The 24,011-nt window shown below is 42.7% G+C and overlaps 1 protein-coding gene across 3 annotated transcripts in view; it reads right to left on the bottom strand.

Annotated features, from left to right (window-relative positions):
- Nucleotides 1-24,011, bottom strand: part of ALMS1 (ALMS1 centrosome and basal body associated protein) — a 158,326-nt gene that overhangs the window by 113,745 nt on the left and 20,570 nt on the right. For all 3 annotated transcript variants that reach the window (XM_033953800.1, XM_033953816.1, XM_033953809.1), the window contains exons 4-6: nt 16,062-16,182; nt 10,793-13,025; nt 8,912-9,071 (exon numbers count right to left, since the gene is read on the bottom strand). In XM_033953800.1, the coding sequence (XP_033809691.1) occupies nt 8,912-9,071; nt 10,793-13,025; nt 16,062-16,182 (2,514 nt within the window). The remainder of the gene's footprint in view (nt 1-8,911; nt 9,072-10,792; nt 13,026-16,061; nt 16,183-24,011) is intronic.

The raw sequence follows: 24,011 nt of genomic DNA, 5'->3' as shown, positions 1-24,011 counted from the left end.
CATGGAAGAGGCCTTAAGCACCTGGGCCAATTAGGGCCTTAGACCCCCTCCCCGGTGTATCCGACGATGCACTGTGCAGGGGAAGGCCCGCCATTCAGTGGAGGTGGACCTGCCGGCCGTAGGGAGTAAGCATTCTTCCGGCCAGCCATCTTAATAAGGTACTTGGGGGGGTCCGTGTGGGCTCGATGTCTAGGTTGGGCATCCCTCCTGCTGGGGGATATCTTGGGGTGGTGGCGGCAGGAGGAATTGGGCACTCCTCCTGCTGCGGACATTTGGAGTAGGGGGACGGCTTTGGGGGTTCTGGCAGGAGGGCCTGGGCATCCCTTCTGCTGGTAGTCTTCGTGTTGGGGGGTTTGGTTCCCTGCTGCTAAACTGATCACAGCAGGGAGATTACCTTGCCACAGTCAGCCCAGCGGCAACCCGATTCTCTAACCAGCGTCTATGACATTGACGGTTAGAGAATCATGGTGATAGGCGGGCTTAGGCATCTGTCCACAAGGACAGACACGATTCTATATAGGACGTCCCTGTGCGATTCTCAAAAGCCGCTTAGGCGGCTTCTGAGACCAGGTCTCTTATACAGAATCTGGCCCTTAATACTTACCCAACCTGTGCACAAATAACAAGAGAAAGCAGTATTGAGATATTTCCTATTTTGTATTTAGGCAAAGGACAAGCATGATATAAATTGTTATTAAAATATGGTAAAGGCATCCAGATACTGGTCTACACTTTGGGCATTATACAAGTCTGATACGCAATCCAGAATAAAAAAGCACATTCATGTTACTGACTGTTAAGTTTGACCAATACTTGTGCTTGAAAACAATCGCTGCAAGTTCCTCTCTCTCAAAGAATCTAGCTTCTGCACACCAAAAGATTTGATTAAAATGCTGAATCCTCATCATACCCAACAGAACCTGGAAATTCTTTAAAATCACCCAAATAGAATCCAAGCCAGAATATATAAATTATGGAAGACCATAATTTACATTCAAGCAAAATAATCTATGCACACATGGACCTCAGCTAATGAAAAACTAAAAACACAGGGGGTCTTTTACTAAGGCACGCTAGCCAATTTGGCGCACACTAAATGCTAACGTGCCCATTATATTCTTTTTTTTTTTTTTTTAGAATTATCTTTATTAGCAATTGCAAAGGGAACATACAGTCAGTATTAAGAAAAGCGTAGAAAAATACAACAGCCAGAGAAACAAGTGAAAACCATAACAGCGTTAGCATTTAACACGCGCTAAATCAGCTAGCGTGCCTTAGTAAAAGACCCCCACAGTGTTTTTACAATGGCTGACTTTGCACCACTTTTGGAGGCGACAGCTATGTCATATCTCCAGGGAGGCTAATTCCGAAAGAGTTTATCATCCCAAATTTACGGACTTAAATTCCTGCTAAACCTTTGTATCAAAAGCATTTATTTGGAACACTAATTACCACATAAATTAACTAAGCAGTATCATAACTAATCATACTTAAATCTTAAACAGTAAGTATTACTTGCAATCACATTACATACACAAAAAATACATATTTGCATTGCTAGCCAAATTATTATGGATTTTATAACATAAGTTGTTTTTATTGAAAATGACTCAGATACATAAAAATTTCAGTTAAGCAGGTCTTGGTTAACTGGCACTCTCAACAGGCAAAAAATAATCACCTGTGGAAAAAAAAAAGACACCCCCCCTCCGAAACACCAGCAGCAGCGGTCCTGAGCCGCATACCCCCTTCCTCCCTCAAGCCCTGAAGAATTACAAGCAGTAGCAGTCTTGAGGCCGCGAACCCCACCTCCCTCCTGACCGGAAGCTCCGTACGTTTTCTGTTCTAATACAATATTGATGCTCAATCAATCTGGTCTTAAATTGTCTCAATGTTTGTCCAACATAAATCAACTTACAGGGGCATATTAATAAATAACTCGATGAGCTATGCATGAGGTATTATTCTTTAAAAAATTATATATATATTGGGACCTAGGATCTTCAAAACTATCCGTTCCTACATAATGTGACATACAGAATAGCACCAACACTTACTGTGTCTACCAGAAAACTTCCTAGCCTCCCTCTCCCTATTCTAACACCTCCGCCATGCATAATAAATCATTTAGATTTAATATACGACAAAATGAAATCCACAATTTGAAAACATGGATGTACATTCAAAATTCTCAAATATTGTTTCAAGCTCTTCATTACTTTATACACCTGCTGATTTCTATTGTAAAACACAAAACATCACATCCCCACTATCATTCTTCTTTAAATATTACAAAAGATCTTCCCTCTGGTAAGGCAGAGCACGTTTTGCTGCTTGTTTCACCACTGATTTTGGGTAACCCCTCGCCATAAATTTATAATTCAATTCTATGAATTTTGTAAAGGTATGGAAGGTAGACCATATGGCTGCCCTACAAATTTCATTGGGTGGCAGTACCCTGGAGTATGCCCAAGATGCCACACTTCTGGTAGAGTGAGCTTTCACGGCAAATGGTGGCTGCTTTCCACAGCCAATGTATGCCAAGGAAACAGCCATGTGGATCCATTGGGAAATAGAAGCTGTAGAGGCTGGTCTGCCACAACAGTTAACACTGGTCAAGACAACTAGGTGAACAGACAGGTGGAACTCATTTGTCACCTTAAGATAACGCAGAACTCTCCTGACATCCAACAACTTCAATACTTTGTCTGTTTCTTCTTGCCTATGGGCTGAAAACTGAGAAGCCACACTTGCTGGCTGACATGAAATGTTGAAACTACCTTCAGTTGAAAGGAAAGCATGGTGCATAAAGACACCCCTACTTTCATGAATCTGAGGAAAGGCTTTCTGCAAGATAACACTTGCAGTTCTGACATCCTCCTTGGGTTTTTTTTTAATTTTATTTATCATGTTTAAAATACATATCAAGTATCTAATTGTACAGAAAGGTAAAGATAAAACAAGTAATCGACTCAAGATAACACTGTTACAATTGAATAAGTTAACAAAGGTAAATTAAAGTTCATAATAAAGAAAACTTTGCTTAAATTAAGCTCAAGTCCTCAAATTTGAGATCCAGGAAATAGCAATAGCGAGTTTCATTCTAATAGAAGCTTAAGGCAAAAGGAAAACAAAAGACTGGTTAACTAAGCTTGGATAATCCTTAATCCTAAATCCTAAACAGCACTCATATTCTTATTCTTCCCTTTTCCAGGCATGATATTGACAAGAAAGTTGTCAGCTGACAAGGTTCAAAGAAAATATATTTTTTTAAATGATAATGTATTACACATTTACATGGATGACGAAGGAAAAATGTCACCCTCCAGAGCTATAACTCCTGGTTTTAAAAGTAAAAATTCTCACCTACACTTTTGTGTATCACGTGCTAGATCTGGAGGAGCATCACCAGTAGGGTGCCGCAGGGCTCGGTGCTTTGACCCATGCTCTTCAACATCTTTATAAACGATCTAGAGATTGGTACGATGAGTGAGGTGATTAAATTTGCGGACGATACGAAGTTATTCAGAGTAGTGAAGACACAGGGGGATTGCAAAAATCTGCAATGTGACATAATCAGATTTGAGGAATGGGCATTGACATGGCAGATGAGGTTCAACATGAATAAGTGTAAAGTGATGCATGTAGGTAACAAAAATCTCATGCACGAATACAAGATGTCCGGGGCGGTACTTGGAGAGACCTCCAAGGAACGAGACTTGGGAGTTCTGATCGAGAAGTCGATGAAGCTGTCCACGCAATGTGCGGCAGCAGCGAAAAGGGCGAACAGAATGCTAGGAATGATAAAGAAGGGGATCACGAACAGATCGGAGAAGGTTATCATGCTGTTGTACCAGGCTATGGTGCGCCCTCACCTGGAGTACTGCATCCAGCACTTGTCGCCGTACATGAAAAAGGACATGGTACTACTCGAAAGGGTCCAAAGAAGAGCGACTAAGATGGTTAAGGGACTGGAGGAGTTACCGTACAGCGAAAGATTAGAGAAACTGGGCCTCTTCTCCCTCGAACAGAGGAGATTAAGAGGGAGGGGACATGATCGAAACATTCAAGGTACTGAAGGGGATAGACTTAGTAGATAAGGACAGGTTGTTCACCCTCTCCAAGGTAGGGAGAACGAGAGGGCACTCTCTAAAATTGAAAGGGGATAGATTCTGTACGAACGTAAGGAAGTTCTTTTTCACCTAGAGAGTGGTAGAGGACTGGAACGCTCTTCCGGAGTCTGTCATATGGGAGAACACCCTCTGGGGATTCAAGACAAAGGGCAGGATTCACTAAACCTCCAAAGCGTGTGCGATCCATTTCCGTTTGCATGCCAGCCGACTGATTCAGTAAAGGCCTGCATGCAAATGGGGAAGATCGTTAGCACGCCCCCCTACCCACGGCAAGAACAATCCCCGCTCATGCGCACACCCTGACAGTAGTGACAGGAGAAGCAGCCTCCTGTCATTCAGGGCTCAGCCCTGCCCAGATCTCTCTTGCCTGCTCCCGGACTCTCCTGCTCTCTGCCGCTGATCCCTGCGGTGCAAGCCCGTGGTTTTAAAGCGGGCCTGCACTGCGGAGAACGGCAGGAGAATCCGGGATCAGGCAAGAGAGATCTGCCTGACAACCCCCCCAGGCTCTGATCTCTCCTGCCTACCCTGCTCTGCCATGCCCGCCCCCCCCCCGCCCCCCATGGAGAAAAAAGCAGGAGGGATACCAACTCCCTCCTGCCATGTTAAAACAGAATTTTAAAAAAAAATTTATAAAAAAGCAGCGCAGCACTCCCCCCCCTGACCCGGCCCACCCCCGACACCAAAGTTGGGAGCAGGAGGGGTGCTTGGTCCCTCCTGCTCCTAGGCCTCCCACCCCCCGCCCAGTCCTGGTCGGGCCCGGCCCTCCCACCCCGGTACCTGTAAAATTGTTGGGAGCAGGAGGGGTGCTTGGTCCCTCCTGCTCCTTGGGCAAGGCTCCCCCAACATCTTCGGGAGCAGGAGGGGTGCCCGGACCCTCCTTCTACTCCTATGCACTGGCAATTTTCTTCAGGAGCAGGAGCAATGGACAATAATGGCCTTAGACCACGCCCCGGTGCATCATCTGATGCACGGGGAGAGGCCTAAGGCACTGATTGGCTGAGGCGTCTCAGGCTCCTCCCTTTGGAGGGGTCGGGGCACCTCAGTCAATCAGGAACTTCCTTAGGGAAGAGTCTAGGGAAGTACCTGATTGGCTGAGGTGCCCCGGCCCCTCCAAAGGGAGGAGCCTGAGGCGCCTCAGCCAATCAGTGCCTTAGGCCTCTCCCCGTGCATCAGATGATATGCCAGGGCGGAGCCTAAGGCCACTATTGGGCGGCGGCGGGGCAAGAGAGTAGGAGCAGGAGGAGTTTGCTCCTGCTCCTGAAGATATTGCCAGTGCATAGGAGCAGGAGGAGGATCCAGGCACCTCTCCTGCTCCCGAAGATGTTGGGGGAGCCTTGCCCAATGAGCAGAAGGGATCGGGCATTCCTCCTGCTCCCAACAATTTTACTGGTACCAGGGTGAGTGGGTGGGCCGGGCCCGATCAGGACCAGGCGGGAGGTGGGAGGCCTAGGAGCAAAAGGGACCGAGCACCCCTCCTGCTCCCAACTTTGGTGTCGGGGGTGGGCCGTGCCAGTTCGGGGTGGGGGGCCCGTGCCGGGTCGGGGGCCATGCCGGTCGGAGGGGGGAGTGCTGCGCTGCTTTTTTATCTTTTTTTTTTATTCTGTTTTAACATGATGGCAGGAAGGAGTTGATATCCCTCCTGCTTTTTTCTCCGGGGTGGGGGGACGCGGCAGAGAAGAGCAGGGCAGGCAGGAGAGATCACGGCCACGGGTAGATCTCTCCTGCTCTCTGCTGCCATTCCCCACAGTGCAGCCCTGCTTTAAACCTGCGGCTCGCACTGCAGGGAAAGCGGCAGAGAGTAGGAGCTCAGGGCAGAAAGCAGGGCTGGAAGATCGGGGCAAGCAGGCAGGAGACATGGGGCAGAGCAGGGCTTCTATGGAGCTGGAGAGTCGAAAAGATGTTTTCGACTGATCTCCAGCAGTCGTTTCTTGGGTTTGCTTAGTGAATCTGGCCCAAAGTTGGACAGGTTCGTGCTAAATCAGATTGTATGCAGGTAGGGCTGGTCTCAGTTGGGGCACTGGTCTTTGACCAGGGGGCCGCCGCGTGAGTGGATTGCTGGGCAGGATGGACCACCAGTCTGACCCGGCAGTGGCAGTTCTTATGTTCTTATGTTAAACCCAAGAATTTCCTTTTGCTTATTTTTGAAGAAAAGCCTAAGCAGCCAGTTTTTGTTTGGTGCAAGGGTTACAAAAAGAAGAAGCATAGCACCTGTTGCCACTTCCCTTTCAGAAAGTTCCAGTATTGTGGTTATATTAAGTGGCTGTTGATCATTTTCTTGCATAGCTCCATTTTGTTTCAAAGGCAAATAATAAACTTGAGTCAAAAGTGGCAATGTTTCCTCAGGAATTCCCAATAGTTCTTTCATATACCTCTTCACCATTTCCCTAAGTGTTACCGCCATCACCCTGGGGAAATTAATCAGCCTAAGATTATTATTGCAGGAAAAGTTCTCCAAAGATTCTAACTTTTTTCTTAGGGTTGTATTATCTTTAATCAATGTCTCAGAAATTTGTTTAGTTAGTTTCATTTCTCGTTGAAGAGTTGTAATAGATTTTTTTGAATCGTCAGTTTCAGCCCTTAAATTCTTAATGTCTTTTTGCTGAAGATTAAATTTGTCATCCAGCCGTTTAAGTTGGGGTTTTAATGAATTAGTCAGATCAGCCATGAGATTCCATAGGGAATCAAGAGTAACCTCTGAGGGCTTTTTTTTATCAAAGGTAAAGTTTTAAGTTCAATCTCACCAGTTGAAAGCTCTCTTTGAATATTCTCTTCCTGGGTTCGGTTCACCCCCTTGATCGTTGTTGCCTCAGATTTCACCAGGCTCTCCTGTAAATGCAGGGAGCCTCTCTCCATACTCCCCTCTTCGCTCTCTCTGGCCTCCGAGGGAGAAAGCATATCTTCTCCCGGAAGCTCCTCCACTCGTGGGGAGCTGGTAATCTGAGGAGGAGGGGGAGGTGCCCTTGCGTTGGGACTTAGAGTTGTTTCTAGTCCCAAGACATCAAGTTTCAAGTTTCAAGTTTATTTATTCTTAATGAATCGCCTATTTTAAATTACTAGGTGATGTACAATGCTACAAAAAAATACAAATAAAACATTGGTGTCAATATTTAAACTAACTTTTGTTATTATATAAAAATACATACATATGAAAAAAAAAATATTAGTTATGGGTGAAAACATACATGAGTAGTGAGGATAAATAGGGAAGAAATTACAATGTTTAGATAGGAAAGAGAGAGAAACAAAAAAGGAAAGAACACATAGGAGGGAATTCTGAGCTAATCAGTTAAAAAAAACTATTGTTAAAATAATTATGTATCGTAAGCATCTTTAAAGAAAAATGTTTTTAGTGTTTTTTTAAATACTGCTAAATCTTTTAATTCTCTAATATATTGTGGTAAGAGATTCCATGACTGAGGGGCCATAATTGAAAACATGCCATGTCGTCTGATACCTATTACTTTCAACGAAGGAACCGAAAGAAGGTTAGAAGAGGTTGAGCGAAGAGAACATCCTCCTTGTTGAAGTGCTTGCGACTAAGAAAACTGTCTTCATGGTTAGATCCATGATAGACGCCTCCAACAGAGGCTCATACTGTGCTTTAGTGAGGGCCCGTAACTTAATGTTGAGATTCCACATAGGGACTGGCTGCCACACTGGAGGGCGGAGCCCGAGAGCTTCCTTCAAGAACCTGGACAGATCTGAATGAGGGGCCAAAGACCTTCTGTCTACTCGAGTTCTGTAATACGAAATACCGGCTATCTGAACCTTGAGATATCATATCGCCAGGCCCTTATCTAGACCTTCCTGCAGAAAGGATAGGACTTCGGAAATGGGAGCACCTAAGGGATCTAAATGCTTCTCCTTACACTAGAGTTAAAAAAAAGTTTCCACACTTTCACACAGGCTGCTACAGTTGCTGACTTCTAAGGCTGCGTGCTCAACAGCTATACTGTAAGTCCAAAGCGTTCCGGATTCTCTAGGGCAGGGCTGCCCAAGTCCGGTCCTCAAGATCTACTGGCAGGCCAGGTTTTCAGGATATCCACAGTGAACATGCATGAGAGAAATTTGCCTGCACCGCCTTCTTGGTATGCAAATCTCTCTCATGTATGTTCACTGTGGATATGCTGAAAACCTGGCTTGCCAGTAGATCTCGAGAACCGGACTTGGCCAGCCCTGCTCTAGGGCTATGGGCCTCTGGAACAGAAGATCCTGGTGTAGCAGTAGTCTGAGACAGCTGTCTTGCTGCAACCAGACTAGATTTACATACAAAGACAACACGGCCAATCCTATTAGTGTAAAGTTAACCCATTAATATTTTTATATAAAGGCATGACTGAATTTTGCTCAGCTTTAATCTGATAGTCCATAAAAAAATAATAGGGTGAGGGTATTCTGTGGTTGTGATTTGGATGCAGGGAGACATATTTAGAGGAGATCAGCTACCCAGTTTGCTTCTTTAGATCACTAGTGGCTTGAGTGAACTTCCCTCTATTGAGCCTACTGAAAATATACAGATATATTGTATATCTCATGTCATTTCATACAATTTGGTATATAATCTCTAAACAGAGTCGCTCCTATACTATGTCACCTTTGACAGATAAATCAGGTCTATGTTACTATATAAGGAGCTAAAATACTTTCAAGAAGAACGCCAAATCTGCTCAATTCCAAGGTTGCTATCTTTCACCAGAAGGTATTCAGAACAAAGAAAAGAAATCATCTTTGCTTTCCTCTAACAATTCATGAAACTACCTTTTCATTTGTTCCCATACCTTCAAACTGCAATACACTTTTTGTTGGGGTGTCTGTAGAATCCTTCACTGTTTGGAGCTCTGAAGGTGAAAATTCCAGCTCTTTAATTATTCCTGGTGGGACAAATGGTTTCAGTATAGTTGAAGGTGATTGATCAATGCCAAGGTTATGAAGATATGCCTACAGTAGGAAAAGAGCAGTAAAAAAAAAAAAAAGGCAAATCAATGTAAAAATAACTCTACTTTCTTTTTGCAGACCTCTCATTTGCATTTCAAAACAGAAGTCATTATACATGCTTATCCCTCTCTCTTATGGTACTATTCTGCTAAGGTGGCAATCTTTGTCAAATATTATTATAAAATCAAGACTCTATATACCCTCTGTACATCAATGATTCCCTAGCATTATTCTTTTTAAGGTATAGTATCCTAGTGCAGCTAAAATCCTACATCTTATACAATCTACAGTGGAAAGAAACTAAGAATGGACATTAGCAACATGGGCTACGATGAGTCAGGTTATTTTACCACAAGTCAGATTATTTCACCACAGAATCCTACTGTACTACAATAACCCGATTTGTGGTAAAATAACCCGTCTTAACAGTAACCTATGTTGATAACTTCTAAGATGTATTACTTTATCATTAACCCCAGTTCTTACTAACTTAACAGTAGCCCAGGTTGATAACTATGTCAACTAAATACTATGCTCCATATTCTGATATTGCCATCCATGTTAAGCTATACACTGGAAGAAATAGAGGTTGGCAGATTAGCTGGAAAGAGAACAAGTTAAGGAATCTCATACAATCATATGTACTCTACAGCAACAATTTAATGATCTGTTGGCAATAGCGACACGATTGCCATACTGGCAATCCGGGTATTAGTTGCTTAAGGGATGGAGAATTTTAACTAATTGTGTGAAACACTAAAAACGAAACAAAAGACAAAGAAAAAAAAATAGGTACAAAAATCAATGCATGCTTTGTGCAATGGCAATAAAACATAAATAGGACTTCAAATGTTCCTTTACAATAAGTGTTTCCTAAATAAACACCACTTCCTCAAGCACTCTCACCCCACCCAGAGTTCTTATAGCCTTAACTTAGGGCTCCTTTTACTAAGCTGCGTTAAAGCATTAACACGCGGAATAGCGTGCGCACTAGATGCTAACGCCAGCATTGAGCTGGCGTTAATTCTAGCTGCGTAGCGCACGGTAATACCCTGCGTGCGCTATAACCGCTAGCGCACCTTAGTAAAAGGAGCCCTTAGTTTTCGTGCCATTTCTCTGGTGACCAGTGGCGTATTAAGGGGGGGAGCAGGCCACCCCAGGCACCATCTTCGCGGGGGTGCCAGCACCTCTCTTCCTCCTCCCAGGACCAGGACGTAACGTCAGAAAGGAGCCGAGGCCAGCGCAAGCAGCAGGTGGAAGATGCTTCTCGTGCCGGCAACATTTCAAGAGGTACGGAAGGTCGGGGGAGAGGCACGCAAGCGGTGAGGGGCGCACAGCATGACTGGGGAAGAGCAGGGGGGCACACAGCTCAGCAATGCCGGGCACCATTAACTCGGGTGAAACTTCCCTAGCTACGCCACTGGCTGAGACTGCCTAAGTAACACAAACTTACATTATTTGATTCCACTAAACGAGGTATGCGAGAATACCAATTTTTTTTGTACCCTCATTAGCTTGAAAAGAAACACCTAGATTAAAAATTTAAAAACCCCTAAGAAGTCCTCAACATAAGCAACGTTATAAGAAATTCTTGACATATTGGTTTAGAAACTTTGAATCATTTGCAGTTCTTGAGAATGCACAACTACAGTCAAATATCTGTAAAATTATTGCTCCGTCCCTCATGAAGGATACTTTAGGCAGCAAAATATCTAAGAACTTACCGGTATTCTTTCTTCAATGTTTATTTCATTCATGTCAGGTGTCTTTATTGTAGGTGACCAGTAAGAGGCATAATTATGTATCTCTGGATTAATGAGTGTGTGGTCAGAAACGGTTCCGGTCGATTCTGAAGCTGTCGGTTCACAAGGGCTGTTTGACTGAGAAATATGACAAGTTTCAAAATTGGCATCTACGGAACCATCACTGAATTGATGCTTACTATTCTTGCTGGTAGTAAAAGTGGCATCTGGTGGTTGATTGAGAATGTCGCACTTCTCCTCCCTGACAAATGCAGTTTCTTTAAAAGGTTTAGGTACTTTTTCATTAAAACTGAGCACGTTTTCTTCCAAACTTTTGTTACTGCTCTTAAAATCAGAGGTAGACATGGGTCCACTAATATCAAGAGAAGCTTTAGTGTGTTTTTCCCTAGAATCTGTCAGATCAGCATTATTTTCCCACTCATCCAGCATGCCAGTCTGGCTGCTCTCATTTATGCCTTCCTCTGATAAGACTTGGACAATTTCCTTCTGGATCTTTCTCTGAGGTTGATCAGCCTGTAAATTATCTTTGCTCGCTATATTTACAATGTTGTCAGACTGAGACCTAGTTAATGGTAATGTACATATTGGCATCTTGTCTTCAGAATTTAAACCAGATGGAGAGGATGTGCTGGAAAAAGATGCATCTAAAGCTCTCTTTGGGTTGCTATAGTTGGCCTGCTTAGACAGCATGTGGTTTAAAGAATCAGCCACTGCACTGTAGGCCTTCTTCTTAGGAGATACTCCTGTCAGACCGCGCAGAGCTAAAATATCAAATGAAATTTTCTCTGGTGGATGGTTTGTGTTCCAAGCTCCTACCTTCTGTATGTAATTCAAAGCAGGGAGAGATCCAATTCTTCCTGTAGGAGATGACTCTCTTAAAGATTTACTACTCTCAAAATTAGTTTTATGGCCACTTTGATCTGACTGCGCCCACTGAAATGAAATAAGTGTATTTTTAGATGATCTGCTAGAAACCTCTTCACTTAAAGACTGAAGATTTGATTTAATGGTGGTCAGTTTAGAGGGCAACTCTGGTTTGCTGCTTTTATTCATAAACATTCCTGGAGTTGATTGTGAGATTGGGTCAACCAGTCGCCCACAAAAAGGGCTATCATCCATGGGAGGGTTCAAAGAAGGAGAAATGTCTGTATCTTTATGTCCTCTCTCTATGCTACAAACAGAAGAAACTGTCAGATCAGCCTGGATATTCCCTCTCTGGATTTCACAGGTGTTCTTTTTATTACTATATGTTTCTGTAGATTTAACAGTGGTTGTATGAAGCAAGAGATTCTGAGAAGATCTGTTTTTCATAAAGTCACAGGCTTCTTTATCTTGATGCTTGTGCAGGATTTCAGAGCAGAGCTGCTTCAACAGTTCATCTCTGGAGGCACCGCTGGGCTGACTAGCCACAGGGCAAATAGTAATGCCAGATACATCTGACTGAGGAGAGCCATTCAAGTCCACACATTCTCTCATGGTTGTCATTAGCATTTTGGAAGACTTTGTTGGAATATTTGCCTCAACAGAATCTCTAAATGAAAGACTGGATCCAGGAACAAATCTGACGTCATTAAAAGATTGACAGGATTCTTGTCCCAGACCTTCTAATTCTTGAAAATCTGCATTCTCAACATGCTGTGCCTCATCTTTATCAGGGGTCCTAGTTGATGAGGCTTTGCTGGAAGAGCTCTCAGATCCTGACGAGAATCTGGCACTGCTGGATACTCCTACTTCTTTTTCCAGCATCTCAAGCAGCAGAGGGGCAGGAATACTGCTATCCAAAAATGAAACTTCATCAGTAGCAAAACGCTTGCGAACCTCATCAGCAGAAAAAATTTCATGTTTTTGTAACTCTGTCTTATTGTTGGTCATCACCAATGTATCTGGACCAATACAGTCCTTATTGCCATCTGGGTTGCAATGCACAGAACTACAGTCTGTTTGGTTGCCATATTCTTTAACTTCTTTCTCTTTCGCCTCCTCGGTCCTCGGACTAAAAGGAGAAATGGGGTGCTGTGATAAAAAGCATGTACTACTGGCATCGCCAACTTGGGAGGCACTCAGAGCAAGCGGGTGCTGGGATAGGGTGAAGCAGCCACTGACAAGGTCCGTAGAAACTTCAGTGGCTGCCAGCTGCACAGCATCACTGATATGTAGAGGCCGTGTGTGCTGTTCAGAAACATCAGGGGACCCTCTGGAACAGAACAAAAAAAAAACAAAATCTCATTAAACTTTTACAAATCTTTAAGCAGAAAGTGCAGTCATCTATCTAAGGGCTCCAGCTAAGCTGCGACAGCGTTTTTAGCGCGCGCTATGCGGCTAGAACTAATGCCAGCTCAATGGTCATACAGCACTGAAGGGTGACATCTGAATCTAGCTCTTATGATTCACAACTACATTTCATCTTATCACTGTCTTTTTCCCTGTTTTTTAGGGGAACACTCATAGGAATTGAATGAGCGTCAGAGCATTTACTTTGCTGGCCAGCATTAAAATGCTCTACTGCAGCTTGATAAAAGGGAGCCTTTGCATTGATACCCTAGCTTCAGATATATTTTCTGTCTTGGAACTCTCTAATTTGGTAGACTGTTAAGCACTACTGTTTTCCTTATTATTTATATATTGGTTCACTTTTTGGTTTATTTTCTAAAAGTGATTTTCCTGTTTTAAATGTGATACTTGTTAATTTTACTGAAAAGTCAAAATAAATAAAATTTAAAAATAAAATTGTATCTGGAGAAAGGTTATGGTTCTCAGACTGGTGCAAGAGTAAGAGATGCAAAAGAGTAAACATAAAAAAAGATGCAAGAGAGTAAGTATACAACATATTTTGATAAAATTGTGAGAAACTGGCTCAATTGATCACCAGAATCACAAAGAGGGCAGCGGTATAAATCACTTCAAAACATACTATCATAAACCCACTGTGGAACAGCCACCATTACTTGAGACTTTTCCTACCCCATGTTGGAATATATAGACAAATGGAAAAAAAAAAAAAAATCAAAATACTGAAAAATAGAAAAAATAAATTCCTGTCAAGTAATGGTGGGTATTCCACGGTGGATTTATGAATATATTTCAACTGATCACCATTCAGGAAACAGTAGAACTAAATCAGTTCACACTGAAGAAACTTCACAACAGTTGAAGAACCAGGCAGTGAAGTGATGTTGCTTAGGTGCAGCAGCCGGCATGAGTACAGGCTTATTGAAAATTTATTCAGGATGATATTTCATAAATTTTATTGAGATTGGTTAAGGTTTTGATGGAGCTATGCAGAAAATAAGCTTTGTATAGTTTGTTTTTTCGTTGGTTTGTTTTTAACACAATGTAGTTAGTTACTTGTTCTATTTTCCTTCTGCAATCCTCAAAGTTGCTCTGCTCTTACTGAGAAATCCTTACTCCCCATCTTGAGGTCAGAGGCAGATGGGAAAACAGAACCTGAGAAAAACTGAATATGGGAGAAAGTAGCTTTCTTAAAACATTTGCTCTTACAAAAGTTATCTAGCATTTTAGAGCATGTACAAAACTGGCATAAAGGAGAAGGGCACTTTCATAAAAGGTTCTTCTGTATGTAAAGCCTGTTTTATATACAGAAAAGGCCTTTTATTACATTGTACAGCAGTTTACATGTGTTTGAGTATACATATGGTGACAAGATGGTGTCTACTTATAAACGTCCTGTGTGTAGCCATTCCAAGGGCTCCTTTTACAAAGCCAAGCTAGGGCCTTAACGCGCCCTAGCCGCTACCGCCTCCTTTTGAGCAGGCGGTAGATTTTTGGCTAGCGCAAGCTATAGTGCGCGCTAATCCAGTGCGTGCGCTAAAACTGCTAGAGCACCTTTGCAAAAGGAGCCCCAAATCTCTCACGTGGTTTTGTAGAAGGGGGCTGTTAATTTGGTACTCAACCTTTCATTTCACACAGCAAGGCAATTTACAAGTCATACTGTGTGAAATTTTGCATATTGAGGCTGTATTTATAAAGTGTTTCAGAGGAAGGTTTATACTTTACAATGCTTGTCTTTGCTTTATTTAATATCTGTTGGGTGCATGGAATTCAGTGGGATACTCTGTTATAATGGAAAAATGTCAAACCTCTGCTCTTGTATAATTATTTCTAATTATCTAGTATATTATTCCAAGTTTAACACTAAAATTAAACTGATGGTGAATAAATAATTTCAGAATAAAACAAATGTTAAATGTAATTAATAATCCACCATCAAAATTAAAGTCCTCAAATGCAAAGGAAACTCAAGCCCATTAACCAAAAGAAAATTTATAGAATGAGGAATTGGAACATGTAAGAAAGAATGGAAAATTCAAATGAGATTCCAATAATAGATATATTTGTAGTGGAAATGTGACAATGCTTAATAGAACTACTTAAAGGAACCGATTTTAAAATTGAGAATTTTCAATATGGATGTCGGTCTAAATTTGAGAAAAGACTTCAACTTATTATTAACAAATAAACTGAGATAGGCTCCAGAAGTCATAGGGCTCCTGTTACAAAGCCGCGTTAGCAGTTTAACGCGTGTAATAGCGCGTGCTAAACTGCCGGCCGTGCTAGCCGTTACTGCCTTCTCTTGAGCAGGCGGTAGTTTTTCGGCTAGCGCAGGGGTTAGCGCGTGATAAAAAGTCGCGTGCGATAAAGCCACTAACACGGCTTCGTAAAAGGAGCCCATAATTTCTTATTGTATTTTTAACTATTGAAATATTGTCCTGCTTTTCTGTGTGCTTTGTATCATCACTGGAATGTCCAGTCCTCTTTATTCTGTGAACTGCTTAGAACTTTTTGGGTGTTGCCGGTATAGAAAAATAAAGTTATTATTATTATTATAACTGCAATGTATGTGTCCATAGTTACACTAACTTTGAAGTTAGTATAAATATGTGCATCAGGGACGAGTTACGAGTGCCTATTTTATAAAGGTGCATGGGTACCTATGCTCCCTTTACAGAATAAGCTTAAAGGGTGCATTTTTGCATTGCTCACATAGAAATTCTTTTATAAAAAAAAAATCAAGCCCCAGGAAGCTAAGCTAAAATGCTGCTGTAAGAGCTTGTTACGCTGGGAAGTACAAACATTATAATACACTGGGGGTGGATGATCAATCGGAACATTCATCATAGTGTGGGAAAGTGAACTGTAAAATTAACACTAGAGAGGATTACAGGGAACACACGGAACAGGAAATCCTTAGAAAAGAACCCTCTCTTCTTACCTCAATGGAGCAAAATCCAATTCACTTTGCTGGAAAAGGGTTTCTTCAAAAAGTCTTTTTCCTTGTGTGATATTAGATATTGGTAGCGGGAGGCAAGGAGACAGGCCACTGTCCTGAATTTCTGGAAAAGTGAAAACACATTTACAGGAGTAATCATCATGACACTCTTGATATGTTCATCAACCATGAAAAATAGAGCCACAGAAGTGGCTACAGCTGGCTATCTAAAAAAAACGACAGATAACCTCTTTCCAAAGAAAACATGATGGTTTACACTAAACAGAGCCAAACACATAAAATGTATGATTAAAGACTGGACAGAGAAACATTAAATATTTTCCTTATGGTCACACAGCACTGAAGGGTGACATCTGAATCTAGCTCTTATGATTCACAGCTACATTTCATCTTATCACTGAGGTTATACCATCAGCTCATGGAAGACACTAATACATTTAAAGACATGTTTTCTGCCCTCCATGGGGACAATGATGAGCACAAAGATGGCACAGAGAACTTATGTCTACATGCTTAAAATGCAGGACCTTCAGAGGCTGACATATTCAAACTGTTAACTTCCTCACTTCAAACTGATATTGAGACAGAGAGAGAGAGAGACATATACCATATACAGTACTCTGCCAATATTCGCAGGGGTTCCATTCTAGAAACCACCATAAATGCTGAAAAACCGTGAATACGGTTTTTAGCGGGGAAGATAGGAGAAGGCACCCAGAGAGGCAGGAGAGAGCAGCCGGAGCACCAGCGAGTGAAGGAAATCACTCGCGGTATGCTCCGCCCACCTCTTCCTGCACTAAAGTCCTGATTCCTGATTGGTGAGGCCCGACTTTAGTGCAGGAAGAGGCGGGTGGAGCATACTGCGAGTGATTTCCTTCACTCGCTGGCACTCCGACTGCTCTCTCCTGCCACTGTGGCTGTCCTCTCCTGCCCGGTCATTTGCAGTCGGAAAATTCGCGAATGACCAGGACCGCGAACAGTGAATGACTGGGGGAACACTGTATACTCAAACAGAGATTATTAGGCCATAAAAATGTTTGGGTCAGCACTCACCCACCCCCCTCATGAACTGTCGCAGGCTTCCACCAGGCCTGCCATAAGACCTGGTGGTCCAGTACTGGGCAGGAACAGGAGGGATCCCTCCCACCTCCTGTCCCGGCTGACTAACAATTCTCACCTCTCTCCCGCTTCCCTGATTAGTAAAAAATGGTATCTTCAAAATCCCTGGTGGTCCAGAGGTGAACTGGAGCAGGAGCAATCTTCCTATGCTCCTTCCCCATACAGAGCCACTACCTAAATGGCTGCCGTGAGTTCTCGTGACAACTTCACAAGTTCCTGTGGTCTTGCCACAAGAACTCATGGCAGCCCTCCAAGTAACTACAAATCCAAAATGTTGCCCTGCAAAGGGTTTGAGTTTGAGACCGCTGCCTTAAAGGCAATATACATCTGCAGCCAACTTCCTGAGCCTTCACAGACTGTGTATACAGCCAACCACAGAAACAGAAATTCAAACTGCTGAAGAAGGATCAATACACAAGCTATGGAAGAAATACTATTCCATAGACCAAATTACAAATGTATAAGCTCAGTGATTTGCCAGCACAATCTTTTTCGTATATTCATGTGTTCTCCCTGCATGTTTTAAGGCTCCTTTTACTAAGGTGCGCTAGCATTTTTAGTGCACGCAAAAGATTAGCGCGTGCTAGCCAAAAAATTACCACCTGCTTAAAAGGAGGCGGTAGCAGCTAGCACGCGCGGCATTTTAGTGAGCACTATTCCGCGCGTTAAGGCCCTAATGCACCTTTGTAAAAGGAGCCCTTAGTTGATTGGTCTCTACGGCCATATATTAAAATGCTCTTGTATTATTTTTTCCTTCTAGCATACTATATTTATATATACAATCATATTTCAGTATTGAGGGCTCTAATAAAGGTACATTACATATGTGTTTTTAATATATTTTTTAAGTATCTGTTGGCTATTCATAGGTTGCTTCTGTCCTCCAAAGGCAAATTTTGGTCTTACGATTATGTTTATGTTACTGTGCGTATCTCATTTACTTAATGTTTTTTTTAAAGGCACTGCTATTTTATTTTTAAATTTTAAAAATCTCTCTGGTTTCATTTATTTGTAGGTTTCTCATATATTAATTAACATACGTTACTTTATATGTTTTCATTGTAAGCACTTTTTCTTATGTATGCTTGCTGTATTTGTCTTTGTTTATTGTAATTAATTCTTTCACATTTTTATATGTTTGTAAGGTCCATTTATCTCCTGATGACAGTTGACCAGCTGAAACACGTCCATGTCAAGACACCTTCCTCAACATTCTTGAACACTACTGTGAATAAAGATTTGAAAGAATCCTGACCTGTGTCCTACTTTTCTGCTCCTTGTGTTTGCATACCCGTGAACACTGTTCTCCTTTTTTTTTTTTTGCCTTCTATCTCTGTAACTAACACAGCACTGCAGATATATAAAAGAAGGAACACACACAAAACTCTGCCCCCGCAGTCTCGCTAGATAACAGCCCTTTGATGCTACTCTGAAGGGTACCTTAGGGAAGACACATTTGTAGTTGTTGCCACTGAAGCAATAGCTAATTATGCAGCATGTAAAGCTCCACTTCTGAAAACAGGATTGAAGGCACACCTGTAGAAGAGCCCTTGCATATGCCAAAGGAGAGCAAAAAACACAGCTAACTCATACAGTGCCAGAGCTGCAGATAGGAACCCATGCCTGATGAGTAGAAATTGGTGCAGAGGTAGCTATGGGTAAAGAAACAGCCTGGAAAACCGGCAATCCAAGGAAAGGCCATACAGTCATGATGAAAAGTACAATATACTGTAAAGTGACAGAACAGCAGTAAAATACTGCTGGTAGTATAGTGCATTGGAATAGATTAATTTAACAGCACAGCCCAATAGGCCACTGCCACAAAACCATCCAGAAAGGTGCCGTTAAGTTTAAATAGGCTGTAGCCACCTTGCAGACAGAGATTGGTGCCACTACACAGGCCGGCAGGCCATCGCAAACATGTTGCTCAAGGGGACGCAGCGACTATGTAACCCAAGAGGATGTACACACACACACACACATAATAAAACAGGGGAAGCAATTCCACAAAATCAAACAGGCAAGAGCAAAGTGGAAATGTCCAATCAGATTGGTGCACAAAAAAGTGTCTTTCAACTCATCTGATAAATCCAATGGTCTTTATTAATCCAAATTAGCTCATACATCCAAAGCAACTCAACGACTCGACATGATCATGTTTCGGCCACCCGGCCTGCATCAGGAGTCTTTGGGTATCAAATAGTCTCAAATGGTCTAAAGCAAAACGAACAAACCGTTGCTCCGAATCTGTAACACCACGGAATAACACAGCTTTGCAGTGAAGGAGATCAAAGTAACAGCGCAATCCAAAATGCTGCTGCCCCCAATGAGACTAAAGAGCTGCCGTCCCCGCATACCTGACAGGGCAGATTCCACCCCAATAGTTGCTCCTACAGTGCAGGCCAAGTGGCTGCAGACAATGTAGAAGCAAGTGACCACTGCCACAGTGCGGTCCTAAAAGACCGCTGCCAGGGTTGGCACAGTGGAACCCAAAAGGCTGCTGCTACAATGAAATCCAAGTTGCTGCTGACACAGCAAAGACTCAGGCTGACGCACAAGACAGGAGGCTGCTACCACAAGACAGCCCAAGAGGCCGACTCCAAGTGTAGCCAAAGAAAGTGTTCAGACCGTATAGTACAAGGAGTTGCTGTTTCAGGGGTCCCTTCCACAGTGCAACTCTAAATGCTGTTGTGATAGGGTGCCAACAAGGTCCCATGATAGAGGAATCCAGAGGCTTCCATTATCAAGAAGTTGAATAGAGTGCTGCTAAGGCTAATCCAAGAAGCCTCTACATCAGAACAACTGATGGGAAGACTGGAAGAGGACACTGTCCCCAAAGACTAACAGCTGCTGCTAAAGAGAAATCAAGAGGGTTCCAGACAGGCTTGAGATCATGCTATGCCACCAGAGGGGCCTTGTGGTGGTACTGTGTGGCAGGAGAAGGAGGCGTCACCACACAGTACTAGAGTGTGATGAAGTGGTTAAGGGGGAGAGTGTGGCACAGTGGTTAAAGCTACAGCCTCAGCACCCTGGGGTTGTGAGTTCAAACCCATGTTATACCTTGTGACCCTGGGCAAGTCACTTAATCCCCCCCCATTGCCCCAGGTACACTAGATAGATTGTGAGCCCACCGGGAAAGACAGGGAAAAATGCTTGAGTACCTGAATAAATTCATGTAAACCGTTCTAAGCTCTCCTGGGAGAATGGTATAAAAGAAAATTGAATAAATAAATAAAATAAAATAGAGACTGAAAATTATGCAAGCTTTGATACTATCCCATTTGGATTACATAAATATTATGCTTTTGGGTTTGCCAGATAGAAACTCCACAGACTACATGTTTTGCAGAATGTAGCTATGAAAATGACATGGTAGGGAAATTGGGTGGAACATGTTATACTGTTTTTAATTAGCGCTCATAGGTTGCCATTAAAGGCAAGAATTGAGTTTAATGTTTTAATATATACATTTTAAAAATTTTATATGGAATGGCACCCAATTATATGTCAAAATTTTGTGGATTATACACTCTGAGCTGAAGTTTAAGGTCAGGGTCTGAAATTCGATTGAATGTTACAATTTTATCTGAGATCCATTTATAATCTACAATGCATAAAACTATTAAGGGTCAGGGCTCTCTTAAAAAAGGAGGAAGGAAGACCAAACAGCAGCAGGAGTGATTAACGAGTGAGGTGAAGAAAGCTATTAGAGCTAAAAGAGAATCTTTCAGAAAATGAAAGAAGGAACTAACAGAAAATAATTGTAAACAGCACAAGGAATGGAAAGTCAAATGCAGGGCACTAATAGGGAATGCAAAGAGAGATCTTGAAAAGAAGATTGCACTGGAAGCAAAAACATACAGCAAAAACTTTTTAGGTATATTAAAAGCAAGAAGACATGAAAAGAATCAGTTTCACCGCCAGATGACCAAGAAATAAAAGGGGATCTAAGGGACAACAAGGCCATAGCGGAGAGATTAAATGAATTCTTTGCTTCAGTCTTCAATGAGAAAAATGAGGGAGTTTGGATAATTTCCTGGAGGAAAAGTCCATACTCTGTTACTGAGAAAGACATGGGGGAAGCCACTGCTTGCCCTGGATCGGTAGCATGGAATGTTGCTACTCCTTGGGTTTTGGCCAGGTACTAGGGACCTGGATAGGCCACTGTGAGAACAGGCTACAGGGCTTGATGGACCTTTGGTCTGACCCAGTAAGGCTATTCTTATGTTCTTATTTAATTTTGATGAATTAGAGAAACTCAAAGCAACAAAAAAGGAAGGAGGGGTCCAACCTTGTCTGCAGAAAAAACCAACCAGAAACAAACAAAAACAAACTGCAGATGTGTACAAGATGCAGGCAGAATTTATTGTGACAAATATAAATTTATAAAAACCTTTTTACCAAACAAGGGACCCTTGTTTGGTAAAAAGGTTTTTATAAATTTATATTTGTCACAATAAATTCTGCCTGCATCTTGTACACATCTGCAGTTTGTTTTTGTTTGTTAGAGAAACTCAAATAAATCTCTGTAACACTGGAAGATGTCATGGACCAATTTGACAAACTTGGACAATAGCAAAAAACTTGGATTGGATAGTATGCATCCCTAAGTGCTGATAGAATTGAAAAATGAACTTGCAGAGCTTTTATTAGTAATTTTCTTTAAAATCCAGCATAGTACCGGAAGACTGGAGGGTGGCCAATGTGATGCCAATTTTTAAAAAGGGTTCCAGAGGTGAAATTATAGACCGGTGACGCTGGTGCTGAGCAAAATAGTAGAGATTATTATAAACAAACAAAATGACATAATATATATATGATTCAAACCAACCACAAACTGCGATCCAACATGTTTCGCGTGACTACGCTTTAACAAGGATCATTTCCCTGCAAAAAATCAAAACAAAACAACCATTTTAGAATTCTCAGTTGTTATAAAGTCCTATACTTTATCTTTAATTTTATCAGCACCGACCTCAACCATGCTGTCGCCATCCAACCATTCACTTATACAGTGTCAAAGATGACGGCAGCTTGTATTCACTTCTTTTTCTACTTTCTTTTAAACAGCTGACTCGTGACGTCAACGCTGCAGAACAACCCCATTCAGAACAGGGACGCCCAATCTGAATCCATTTGGCTCAACTACATTAAGTCTATAAATCCATCTTTGTTCCAGGAAATTTAAATATCTATCTGCATTACCACCCACCCACCTATCTTTCTACTTAATCTATAATACGCCATCTAAGATCTGCACTAGGGAGACAGGATTTGTAGAAACTGTGAAGGACTGCTTCATGGAGCAACTAGTCAAAGAACCGACGCGAGGGGGTACTACTCTTGACCTCATCCTAAACGGATTAGGGGGGCCTGCTAGAGGGATAGAAGTGGGAGGACCACTAGGCAACAGTGATCACAACATGATCAGATTCACATTAGAAAGAGAGACACCCATAGTAAGGAGGACCGCAACAACTGCGCTGAATTTCAAGAAAGGGAACTATGTTGCTATGAGGGAAATGGTGGGGAGGAAGCTCAGAAACATCTTTAGGGTGGAGACTGTGGGAAGCGCCTGGACCCTATTCAGGGACACCCTGCAGGAAGCACAGAGAATGTACGTCCCCAGTTTCAGGAAAGGCTGCAAGAACAAGCGATCAAAGGACCCGGTTTGGATGTCAACAGAAGTAAAGAGGGCGATAAAGGACAAAAAGGTATCCTTCCGGAGATGGAAAAAGGACCCAACGGAGGAAAATCACCAGGCGCACAGGAAATGCCAAAAGGAATGCCACCGGGAGGTTAGAAAAGCAAAGGGGGAATACGAAGAGGGGCTGGCCAGAGAGGCGAAAAACTTCAAAGCATTCTTCAGTTACGTTAAGGGGAAGCGACCAGCGAGAGAGGAGGTGGGGCCGTTGGACGATGGGGATAGGAAGGGAGTGATTAAGGAGGATAAAGAGGTAGCTGAGAGGTTGAACACGTTCTTCTCGTCGGTTTTCATGAGCGAAGACACATCTAATATACCGGACTCAGAGGAGCTCATGAGTGGGGAACAGGCTGAAAAATTGGATCACATAGAGGTAAGTAAGGAGGATGTCCTCAAACAGATAGACAGGCTAAAATGCGGCAAATCACCGGGCCCGGACGGGATCCATCCAAGGGTTCTGAAGGAACTAAGACAAGAAATAGCGGGCACAATCCAGCATGTTTGAAACCTATCCTTGAAAACTGGTGAGGTACCAGAGGACTGGAAATTGGCGAATGTCACACCTATCTTCAAGAAGGGATCGAGGGGTGACCCCGGGAACTACAGGCCGGTGAGCCTGACTTCAATTATAGGGAAGATGGTGGAAGCTATGATCAAGGATGGCATTTGCGAGCACATTGAGAAAAATGACCTATTGAGAACAAGCCAGCACGGATTCTGTAAGGGAAGGTCGTGCCTAACGAACCTTCTGTACTTCTTTGAGGGAATAAGCAGTCGGGTGGACAATGGGGAACCCATAGACATCATTTACCTCGATTTTCAAAAGGCTTTCGACAAGGTGCCACATGAAAGGCTGCTTAAGAAGCTGTGGAACCACGGGGTGGGAGGGGATGTGCACAGATGGATCAAGCACTGGTTGTCGGGCAGACTGCAGAGGGTCGGAGTAAAGGGTCAATATTCTCACTGGCGGGGAGTCACGAGCGATGTGCCACAGGGGTCGGTGCTGGGGCCGTTACTCTTTAACATATTTATCAATGACCTGGAAAAGGAGGCAAAGTGCGAAGTTATAAAATTTGCGGACGATACCAAACTGTGCGGAAGAGTCAGGA

This window comes from Geotrypetes seraphini, chromosome 1 (genome assembly GCF_902459505.1).
Source record: "Geotrypetes seraphini chromosome 1, aGeoSer1.1, whole genome shotgun sequence".
In the NCBI taxonomy this organism is placed as follows: Eukaryota; Metazoa; Chordata; class Amphibia; order Gymnophiona; family Dermophiidae; genus Geotrypetes; species Geotrypetes seraphini.
This window is presented reverse-complemented; position numbering and strand designations above follow the sequence as displayed.